Raw genomic sequence first — 12,152 nt, forward strand, 5'->3', positions numbered from 1 at the left:
ATCAATCTAGAAATTATACACATACTCTCAATAAGTAAATGGATAAACAAACTGGCTTATCCATAGCATGGAAACTCAATGATAAACATAACAACTCAGCAATGAAAAGCACAGATGTTTGACACAAGAAAAAACATAAATGAATCTCAAAATAGTTATGCTGGTCAAAGAAGCCTGAACACCGCCCCCCACCCAAAAAAAAAAAAGAAAAAGAAAAAAAGAGTACATACTAAATTACTCCACATGTATATGGAATCAAATGCAAACTAAGATATGGTGACAAGAAGCAGATCAATACTTACCTGGGAATGAGGAAGGATGAAAAGGTACAATGTCAGAAACTTTTGGAGGTGATGAATTTGCTCATTTTCTTGATTACTGTGATAGTTTCATATATACAGAATATATATATATATATATATATATATATATATATATATATATATACACACACACACACACACATACACACACACACATATACACACACACACATATGATTTCATATATCCTATATAAAATGTTCATATATCCTGTATATAGGAAGATATATATTGTATATATACAGGATACATTTACATATACATATATATATGCATATATATATGCATATACATATCAATTGAACTCTTTAAATATATGCAGTTTGTCTTATGCCAATCAAACCTTTTAAAAGCTATTCAAATTCATTTAAAAAGCTATGGCCAAGCCAGGTGTGGAGGCATACACCTGTAATTCCAATGACTTGGGAGGCTAAGGCAGGAGTATTAAAAGTTCAAGGCCAGCCTCTGCAGCTTAGTGAAACTCTTTATCAAAATTTAAAAATTTTAAAAAGGGCTAGGTATAGATGTAGCTTAGGGGAAAGCGCCCCTGGGTTCAATCCCCCAGTACTATAAGAAAGAAAGGAAGGAAGGAAGGAAAGAAGAAAGAGATGGGTAGGAAAACACATTAACACAATGTATTATGGTGGGCTTAAAGACAGTAGAGAATGCGATACATACTTGAGGAAGTCTGTCTCTCTTTGAATCCTCATGATCTCTGTTCTTGTCAAACTTTTCTGGCCAGTTATGTGTGCAAAACCAGGAGACTAAAATTAAGAATATAGATACATAGAGGTATATAGTCAATATAACCTGGTAAAGGCTATGGAATAGAAAAATTAATGGAAAATTTTATTTTAACATTTGTTGCATAATGAATGCTGAAGCATTCATCTTTTTAAACCATGATGTGAAAGGTCCTAAGTAATTATCATTCCAGTATCTAACATTTAAAAATTATTCAAAATGCTATTCATAATTAGATATATATTTCATTAAAAATGAAAGTTTACAATAAAAGATACCTGAACTTACTATAAACAGACCTGATTTTAGAACTGAAAAACTGTATTCATTTTTTCCTGCATTTTTTATTGGTGCATAATAGTTGTATATAATGATGGGATTTGTTATTATTTATTAGTACATGCACAGGATATAACAATATAATTGGGCCAATATCACTCCCCAGCACTCCCCCCCTCCCTCCTCACCTTCCACCTCCTGGTCCCTGTCCTCTACTGATCTCCCTTTGGTTTTCATTAAATCTGCCTCCCCTTTCTTTTCATTTTTCCTAACTTCTGCGTATGAAAGAAAACATATGTCCCTTGACCTTCTGAGTTTGACTTATTTTGTTTAACATATGGTCTTTATTTCCATCCATTTTCCTGCAAATTACATAATTTCATTTTTCTTTATGGCTGAATAAAACTCCATTGTGTATATATACCACATTTTCTTTATCCATTCTTTCGTTGATGGATACCTACCTGGTCCCACAGTTTAGCTACTGTGGCTTGTGCTGCTATAAACATGGATATGCTGCATATATTGCTGTAGTATGATGACCTTAATCCTTTAGGACAAATACCAAGGTGTGGTATAGCTGGGTCTTGTATTCATTTTTCTCAAGGATTGTATTTCTAGGAAACTCAGAAGGACTCATCTATATAGAATGGGTGCAGCAATTGTCTGGTGTTATCCAGAAATATTTAACTCATTTGATTAAGTTTTTATTTTGAGCATCCACTTTGTGCCAGGCACTCCAGTATCTAACACAGATACATGGTCCCTGCCCTCAAGGAGCCAAATGTGTACATATACAAAATAGGGTCACCACAGAAACATTTGGGTTGAACCCCAGGAACTTAGATGAGGGAATAATCACATTCACTTGCTCCAGGCCGGAAGGGCTTCTCAGAGATGGTAACAACCAAATGGGCCTGAGAGAGTAAAGAAAAGTTTGTCAAGTGAACACAAAGACAAAGGGAATTCCCAGGAGAGGAAACGCACTGGCAAAGGCACCATGGCAGGGCTGGGCATGCCCTTATCTGTGGCTGGAGAAGGCACACAAAAGGAAAAAGCTAACCCACAGTGAGGGTTTGACAATAGTAAAATGTGCCTACCATGTTACAGCCCTTATCTCCTTGACATTCACAATACCCTCTGAGGGAGGTTACATTACCCCCATTTTATTTTAACATCTTATTTTGGGATCATTTCAAACTTACAAAAAAGTCACATGGATAGTACTCCAGTCCAGCCAGCCTGACCAATTGTTTACATTAGTATTTTTCTCCATTTTCCTTCTTTCTCTACCTCTGAATTATGTGAGAATAAGCTGCAGTCGTGATGTTCCTTTGCCCATAAATAACTGAGTGAGCACTTTGTCTCTATATTCCTAGTTCTTTAAGTACAAGGCTGTCCTCTTACACAACAGGGTATCGAAGTCAGAAAGTTATCATTAGATGGTACACTACTACTATCTTATCCACAGATCTTGATTTAGACTTCATCGGTCGTGCCGATGATGTCTTTTACAGTTTTTTATTTTTTCCTAGTACCACATTTGGGCATCAAGTCCCTATTGTCTCCTCTGACCTAGAGTAGTTCTCTCTTTATTTTTCATGATCTTGACATTTTAAAAGAGTAACAGACCAGTTAATTCAAAGGATATCCTTTTAATTGGTTTTATCATGTTTCTTTATGATTGGATTCAGTCATGCATTTTGACACGAGTTTCAGAGAAAGGATACTGTGCGCATCTGAGTATATCATACCAAGAGAAATATATAATTTCCATTTATGAGATGAGGATGAGGCAAGAAAGATTGGGTCACTTGCTTGAGTTCATGTTGACAATATATGTAGTGAACTCTAGGCCTACCTGTCCCCTGTAAATTTTTGGTCCACCACAATGCCAGGCTTAGGATTTCAGATTTCATTCTGTAGGCCACAGGGATAGTGGGGAGAGATGACAGCCACAGGATTTTTTTTTCTTTTTATTGCTTTCAAGTTACATCTAACAGGCCTATACCAGAAGCCACAAAGTGGTGATTCAATTGGCCAAATATGGTGTGCTACTGAGTTTCCTTTGGCCCGTGGACCATTTATATTGGCTCCCATAGTGTTTCAAAATTTAATAATTGTCAAAATTCTAAATAAGGTTATTAAACATAATGATGTAAGTTTCTGGCTTCTTGTGCAAATCCATTAGACATGGCAACACTAAATCTATAGTCTCTCTTGTCAGTAGTTGTATGGCATTGAGTAGAGTGACCCCTTTAGCTCACTGGGGCATTACACATCATCACAGAACTCACATCCCTTGTGCCTTCACATTAAAGCCAGTATCAGCTGCCATTTACCTTCTACCCTGCTGCCTGACTCTGAAAGCACCCCTAGGCAAGATACTAAACTCAGAGGTCAAGCATTGCCTCCTTAAAGGTTGCTGACACATTTTAACACTCAACAGTATCATTAATTCCAATATTTGATGAAGCAGCTGCAAATGGGATTCAGTTGAAATGTTTAGAATATCTTTCTCTCTCTCCATATATATTTGGTACTGGGGATTAAACCCAGGGGTGCTTAACCACTGATTCACATGCCCAGCCCAATTTTGTATTTTATTTAAAGACAGAGTCTCATTAAGTTGTTTAGGGCCTCACTTAGTTGCTGAGGCTGACTTTGAACTTGCAATCCTCCTGCCTCAGCCTCCCTAGCTACTGGGATTATAGACATGTGCCACTGAACCAAATGAGAAGTCTCTCTCAACAATATGAAGAACAATAGTAGAAGAAAAATTTGTCGTGGTTCTTTTCGGGCCTCCCTGGCTTTCTGAATGTTAGTCAAATTCCCCAAACTTTGTCTCTATATTCCTAGTTCTTTAAGATTCTGGATCTTAGGGCTAGGATTGTGGCTCAGAGGAAAAGCGCTTGCCTTGCATGTGTGAGGCACTGGGTTCAATCCTCAGCACCATATAAAAAATAAAATAAAAATATTGTGTCCACCTATAACTAAAAAATAAATGTTTAAAAAAAGATTCTGGATCTTGGAATCTTTATGTATCATCTCACTCTATCTTTCCCTTGAAAACAACTCTTAAAACAACTAAGTGGGCAAGGTAATCCAATTATTCATGCACAGAGAAAATAACTATTTCCAGACACATTCAAATAATTATGGCCCATGTGAGACTGTTTTGTTAAAAATAGTTATTGTGCTTGACTTATACCATTCATTCTTCAAAATGATACTTTTTATCTCAAAAGCATTATTATTTGTGCCACACTGCTGTGCAGTGGAGTTGAGTGTGCTCACGGGTCCAGGTAATCATTCTTTCCAGAAGATTGAAAAGGGCAATTTTCCATTGTAGAGGTGGTTGCCTTTTTATTTAGTGGAGATTGCAAGCAGACTACCAGATCTGTGGTCCCTAACCTGGACTTTAGGGTTCACCAAAAAAATACGGTGATTGGGCATCTGGAAGAACCCAGGAGATCAGGTGGTGTTACACCTCAGCATTGGAGACTGGAAATGAAGGTAACTACTTGACCTCAGGACTAAGATAATTGGCTTTCTTGGCTAGGGATTCTGACTGGACTAATCATCAAAGTCAAACGTGGTCTTCATCCCAGGTTTATGGACTAAAACTCTTCAGGAGGTTTTCAGGAAGTGTAGGGGGGAATTTACACATATAGTTACATTTCCTCCAGGTAAATCTGATGTGCAATCAGATTTGGGAATTAGTTTTTTTTTGCCTCTTTTGTATTTAATGGTAAATATGAGCAGCATTGGAATCATAGGTATACCAGAAACAGTTGTGTTTAGATAGAAATGTAACTCCTGGTATATTCTACTTGGGGCTCAAATAGGAGAAAGACAATAAGAGTTTCTGGCTTGACCTTAGATGCCAAAAAAGTCTAAAATAGATTTTATAAACATTGAAAAATCAAAGCACTATAATAATAGTAGGCAATTAGTATACGTGATTCTTTCTTGTGTTATAGTAGTGACAATGTATTAATATGGCTTTTATTAGGATCTTAAACTACTTCCATCTTGCCAAGTTCAATGAGCAATTCTCTGTGCTTGGGTAGGCTGAAGTCTCAGCAACGTATGACATAGATGACCCCTGCTTTCTCCTTGAAACTCTTCCTTCACTTGGCTTCCATGGCACCACATTCTTCTGGCTTTCTTTCCACTTCTCAAACTCCTCCTTCCCTGCATAGCATCTAAGTTGAGGATTTTGTCTTGTGCTACCTTCTCTTCATCTTCTATACACCCTTAGCAAGAGATCTCATTCAGATTTAGCTCTAAATACCATCTATATATGAAATTTCCAAATGTATATCTTCATTCCTGACCTCTTGGCTGAGTTTGAACTTACATATACAATAATCTGTTCAACACTCTCACTTGAATATCCAATGAGCCCTTGAACACTTGCTCTTCTTTCATCTTGCCCATCTCAGTTAATGCTACCATCATCTCTAGATGCTCAGGCCAAAATCTTGTAAGTCATTCTTGGTTCCTCCCTTTCTCTCATCCCATTTATCTAATCCCTCAGTCAAACCTGTTTAGATGCCTATGAACTCCTGTCCTCATTATGTCTACAACCTTTGTCCAAGATACCATCATCTCTTGCCTGGAGCAAACACCTTGGAAATGATGTTCCCCTCATTGTCTTCTATAGTCTAATCTCTGGCACAAGAGGAACTTTAAAATATAAATGGAATTATGTCTTATGCTCCATATATATTCTCCTTACAATTAGAATAAAATCCCAATTCTTTACAATGGGACTAGCATTTGTGATTTTCAACCATGTTTGCACATAGAATCACTTGACAATGCATTTTTAAAAACAAACCATGCCAAACAACAAACCAACCCAAATTTTCAAGATTATGTCCCAGGATTGGTCTGAAACACCTTAAGTGAATCTGATGTGCAGCCATATCTGAGAAACACAGGTCTAGGCACTCTGTTCCCAGCTCACCTCCCCTGTCATCTCCTACCTTGCTCATCAAGCTTCATCCACACCAGCTTCCTTGAGATCCCTCACTTTGCTGTCCTCATTTTGACGGTTGTTGAATGCTTTCCCCCAAGATCTTTACGTTGCCGGCTTCTGAAAGTTCATCTCCAAAGTCCAATTCAAATGTCACCTCTTCAAGGAAGCCCCTCTCCCAACTTAAACAACACTTGTTCTTCCTTCACAGACATTCTCAATCTCAAGGCCTCTCTAACTTGAGGGTTAAATAAAATGCAGATCACTGTGGTCAGACCCAGAGTCTCTGATTCAGCAGGGCCTGAGAATAAGCATTTCAAATAAGCTCTCATGTGATATTGATGCTGCTGGTCTGGTGACCCCACTTAAGTTGAGAACCATTGATTTACCTCATTATCCTGCTTGTCTTGTTTGTGACTCTTACTCTTACATTATTAAAAAATGTTTAACATTTTTTTTTGTGTGATTAATTACTTGATTATTATCTGTTTGCCCACAACCCCAATACAATGACAGCCCTATGAATGAATATATAGAGACTTTTCTTGTGCAACACAGTATGCCAACACTGCCTTAAAATAGTTCATGGGAAGCATTAAAAATATGGGAAGTATCTTCACACCCTATGGATTTTCCTTAAAAGTTACCTGGGACTGTTGAGTGGGTGGTCTAGAACTTGATCCTTCATGGTAAGCTGGGATTTCTAATGGGCTTTCTGAGAAGCGAAGATCTTTCAGAGTTTTAGGGTCAGTTCTTTCATCTAACTCAAGGTCTGCAATTATATTAAAAACATTGTTCCGTGAGCATCTGTAATTTTGTTAAATCATGCAAATGTCTGTGTAGTTAGAAAGCTTTTAAATAAGGGACCACTGTCATCACATTCTCTCCCTAGAAGTAACAATAATATAAAGAGACACCCTCCCCAACTCAGTAAATAAGAACTGAGAAAGGAAAAATAAGCCCAGACTGAGAAAATTATCTTCCTTGTTATATTCTATAACATCCCACATCATCTTAGGAAAACAGACAGATCAATCCAATTGCAAGGCTAGGTGGTTACATTAGTTCTCCCAAGGACATATATTGCAGCTGAGAAATGTCATAACAGCTTCCTCTTGAAGTAATCTACTGCTCACTTGTTGAGGAAAAATTTTCCTCAAAAATCATAGATTATCAGAAATTCTTCTCTTTCAAATTGTATCAGTAAGAACAAATATCAAAATATCGACTCTTGCCAGGAGAATTTAAGTCACTGAGAGAAGAAGTCTCAGTTTCTAATCCTTGTGCTGAGCTGCATAGTAGGGTCTCTGAACATAATGTTCCATGTGTATCTATAGTTTACAAAGTGACAGAACTTCAGTGCACACGTGATGCTTCAGTTCCCACATAGTTAGCTCTGCTTTGAGCCTATTAAAACTCTGCTTTCAATTATTTTGTAAAACTATTTATATATTAATTTTTGAGGCACTGGCAATACAATCTAGGGCCTTAAATATGCTAGGCAAGTGCTCTACCTCTGAGCCATATCCCCAGACCTCTTCTTTCATTTCAATTTCAACCAAACTTCTCTCTTTCCCCAAACCCTTCAACTTTTATCTTTTCCCTTGCTTGATGAGACACACCATGATTCCATGGTGTGTGGTCCCCTCAATGCAATGAATCAATAAATATAACACTGTTGGACTGCTTGGTTATCCTTCATGGCTTTAGGCTAGTTAGCTAGGACAGCACTAGAATTCAAATTACAGCCTACTTTCCTATTCTAGTGTTTCTTATTCCAACACTTCTGCAAGAGAATATGCAGTGAACATGCAGTGAACCAGTTTGGTGGGTTTAGAATAAATAGTGAACCTTATCTTCATGCTATCACATCATACCTGGAAACTTTCTAAGGTTAACATTCCAACTAGGTTTATTTTCAGTGTTCTTATATTTCTTCTTTAATTTTGGTCCAACAAATCCATTTTTTAATTCCTAGGAATGAAGAGATTACATATCACTTGATACCCATTGAGAATGTGAAAATTAAAAGCTACATGATAGAGACAGTGTCATGGCATACATTTCTTCCTTGAAATGGTTTACAGTAGTTTTTACAAAGTGATCTCTGTTTCACCTTACTGTGGGGAAACACAGAGCTTTGAATCTAGGCTTTTGGCTAGTAGCATGTCTAGGTCTCAAGTCAAGTGGCCAAACCAGGAAGCAGGGAGCAGCACATCAAGATAGGATGTTACATTCATGGGAGAGTAATAACAAGAGGACCAGCAGATCCGCGGGGCAGAGCTAGGGTGGGATCAGACCAAGATAGGACTTATGTGCACAGCCTGTCCACAGGGCCTTAAATACTTATTTCTGACATTCTCTCCATAGATTTTTTTTTTCTTTATACCCGATACAAACTGAGCAGCTGCTGATACATGTGAGCTTAGTCTCTGCTGGCTGCCTTTGCCCTGAACACACTAAGAGCCCCACCCCATGCCTGCACCCACCTTTTGGTGCTACAGCCTCTTCGTTGGCTTCAGGTTCACTTAAGGGATACCACCAAAAACTTTCTGTGTTAACTCCGACTGAGACTTCTTGATTAGTTGCCTTACCATGAACTAGTCTGTCCTCTGGCCCTGTTACTTGGATCTATTATTATCTATGCCAACAATGCAGGGACTGAAATTTCAAATGTCTTCACATAGCTTGAATTTTCTCCAAAGAGATGAGTCTTTGGGAATGAAAATTTCAACAGAACAGAAGTCTATGCCCACTGGGAGCTTCTCCTGGCCTGATGAACCTATTTACCACATATATACTCATCACCCTCTCCTGCCTTCTCTTGAGCAAGGCTTTGAGTATGGCAGCCACACTCTATGCCACCTTGGAGCTTACAGCACATGGCAAAGACTGACAAAGAACCAAATAATCACATGATCAAAATGTTTTTAAAAGGAGAAAACTTGGTGCAGTGATAAAACACCATGTATAAGTTTAATTTAACTGGAGTTTACACAGGGGGAAAATTACAGTCAAGGCAAGAAAGCCAGGCCAAGAATGAACACTGATTACTTGCATGGCAGGCTAAAATTTTCTGCTTTCTTCAGTAGGTAAGGAAGAGCCACTGAAGACAGTGGAGCATGGGCAGTGTTGCTGGGTAGGAATTCTAATCTCTAAAGTGGAGGAGAAATTGACCAAAGATTGAGGAATCAGTGAAGACACTTCGCAATGGCTGATACTGACTTTACTTAAATTAGGACCTGACTATAAGCAGAGGTGATATAATAAAAGGGAAGGTGTGCCCACCGAGAAGGACAGACGAAGAATATAGTAATAATCTGAATGTATAATATCATTACTTGCCTTTGAAGAAACTTTGAGAATATTTTCAACATTGTCTTCAGAAGAAACTGTATTTGGTGGTTCATAATCTACCTGAAATACCTTAGTTACAATTCCACTCTGTCTGCAGTCTCTGAAAATAAAAAAAGAAAGAGTGTGTTATGCAAAGATTCAAAGAAAAGGTAGCTAGCAATTAAAATGACTCCGTTTAAAGTTCCCTAGTCTCGGTATGAAATGTATTTCATTTTAAATTGAAGAAATCAAAACTTAATTTTCAAGTCTTTCCTTATCTCATTCTGTTTGGGAGTCTTTAACTGTGTAACAAATCACCTGCTGTGGTCAGAATCTTCAATATCCCCAAAAAGCTCACATGTTGAAGGCTTGGTCCCAGTTGATGGTACTTGTGGAGGACAGTAGTACCTTCAGGTGTTGGGGACTACTGGAAGGAAATTAGGTCATTTGAGGCATGCTCTTGAAGGTGATATGGGACCCTGGCCCCTCCTCTCTGTTTCCTGGCCACGGGGAGGTAAGCAGCTTTGTTTCATCTCTCACTTCCTGCTGGGATGTTCTGCCTCCCACAGGCCCAAAGCAGTGGGGCCAAGTGACCATGGCCTGAAACCTTAAAACTATAAGTCAAAATAAATCTTTCTTTAAGCTGATTTTTCTCAAATTTTTGTCATAATGATGGAAAGCTAACACAGTACCCCACAAATGTAGTGCCTTAAAACACAAATCTGTGGATTAACTGGTCTCTGCTGGGCAGATCTCATTTGCTCTCTTTCATGTGATTGACATCAGGTGTCAGGAGAAGTAGAGTCAACTGAAGGCTCATTTGGGCTGCATTTCCAAAATGTGTTCTTCCCTCAAATAACTTCTTTCTCTTTTCCCCTTCTCCCTCTCCCTCTCTCTTCTATCCCTGTTCTTCCTCCATATGGATAGCTTGAACTTCCTCACAGTATGGGAGTCTCAGTTGGTCAGACTGCCTTCATCGTGCCTGGCTTCCCTTCATGTTTATATTTCCAGAAACCAGTTCTTGGTGTATTTATGTGATGTGTACTGAAAACTTATAACAGGAGCAGTTTCCTATGTTACTCTCTCTATATAACTATGTCTCCCTGGTGACTCACAGCCTGTCATTTTGTTTGATCTGCCCAGGCATTTAATACTTTCACATTTCAACTATCTTCTTCCTTCAGTGTCTGTCCTTTGTCTGCTTCACTTCTGTTGATTTTCATATTGGTCTGTGATATATTTTATGTCAGTTTCACTAGCATTTCTTCTACAATTTCTCAGACTCCTTACACATACATTTTTTCTATTTCTTAAAAAATTTTAACCTTTAAGTAAATAAGCATCCCCAAAGGCTTGATATTGAGAAGTGCTTAACATTAAATAATACAGAAGTTATAAGCTACATTTTGGAAGATGGAGAAAAAATTCTCAAAAATATACAATTCAGGGCTGGGGTTGTGGCTCAGCAGTGGAACATTTGCCTAGCACATATGGGGCCCTGGGTTTGATCCTCAGCACCACATAAAATATAAAGGTATTGTGTCCAACTGCAGCTAAAGAATAAATATTTTTAAAATATATATATAATTCATCTAAACAACCACTATCTACCTGAGAGGCTATAGTAAAGAAATAATATGCCTGGCTTTCTATAATCAAAGGATACTTGCAAGTTCACTGGCTAGAGTGAATCACAGGTAGCTAAACACTGGGAAAGCACTTAAAAATATCAAAACCAAATTTATAGATGCATAAATGTGTGAATGCACATATAAATGATCATTTATATTAACTACATGCTTAACTCATTCACCTCAGGATCCAAGTCATCTGCAAAGTCACCTTTGGCTCTAGGTATGGCATTTAAAATCTAATTGTCCTCCTTATTAGCACACTTCCCTGATATCACAAACATCTTCAATCAGGGATCATTCAGATTCTGAACAATCACAGAGCTCCCTTAATGGGCACTTCCAACCCCGTAGAGTGGAAGCCTGATATCTTGCACTTATTCTACTGGTGTAAGGCCCAGGTTGTCTCCCCTACCACAGCTGGCCCTTTCCTTGGGGACCCAGATAATGCATTCACCCATGGACTCTATCCCAGCTAAAAACGGTCCAAAGTCCAGCTTAACTTGCCTGCTAAGTAGAAGGACTTCATCCTGATTATGATCCTGAAAAAGGCCTAGGTCTGGGGTTGGAATTGTAAATCCTACTCAGAGCCCAAATCCCATTTGAAAAAAATATAAAGTTTTGTTAAGGGCTAGATTCTGGAGACCTTAACTATGTATCTTTGGAAGTATCAACATGAAGTACATCCAAACAGAAAATTATTTTTGTGTAGCTCTAGTCTCACAATAAAATACCAAGTTACTTGAATGGCTGCAAGGGAGTTATGAAGCTGCATCTATGGATATTCCACAACTTGATCTAGGTCATATTTTCTCAACCCACTGAAAACTACTGAAATTTGGGGTTAGATAATTC

General features: G+C 38.2%; 1 protein-coding gene across 9 annotated transcripts in view; it reads right to left on the reverse strand.

Moving 5' to 3' along the window:
• Positions 1-12,152, reverse strand: part of Dzank1 (double zinc ribbon and ankyrin repeat domains 1) — a 79,600-nt gene that overhangs the window by 56,182 nt on the left and 11,266 nt on the right. For all 9 annotated transcript variants that reach the window (XM_015483305.2, XM_048811351.1, XM_048811350.1 and 6 more), the window contains 4 exons: positions 9,676-9,787; positions 8,208-8,304; positions 6,978-7,102; positions 1,002-1,087 (listed from right to left, as the gene is read on the reverse strand). In XM_015483305.2, the coding sequence (XP_015338791.1) occupies positions 1,002-1,087; positions 6,978-7,102; positions 8,208-8,304; positions 9,676-9,787 (420 nt within the window). The remainder of the gene's footprint in view (positions 1-1,001; positions 1,088-6,977; positions 7,103-8,207; positions 8,305-9,675; positions 9,788-12,152) is intronic.

Source organism: Marmota marmota, unplaced genomic scaffold (assembly GCF_001458135.2).
Source record: "Marmota marmota marmota unplaced genomic scaffold, marMar, whole genome shotgun sequence".
NCBI lineage: Eukaryota > Metazoa > Chordata > Mammalia > Rodentia > Sciuridae > Marmota > Marmota marmota.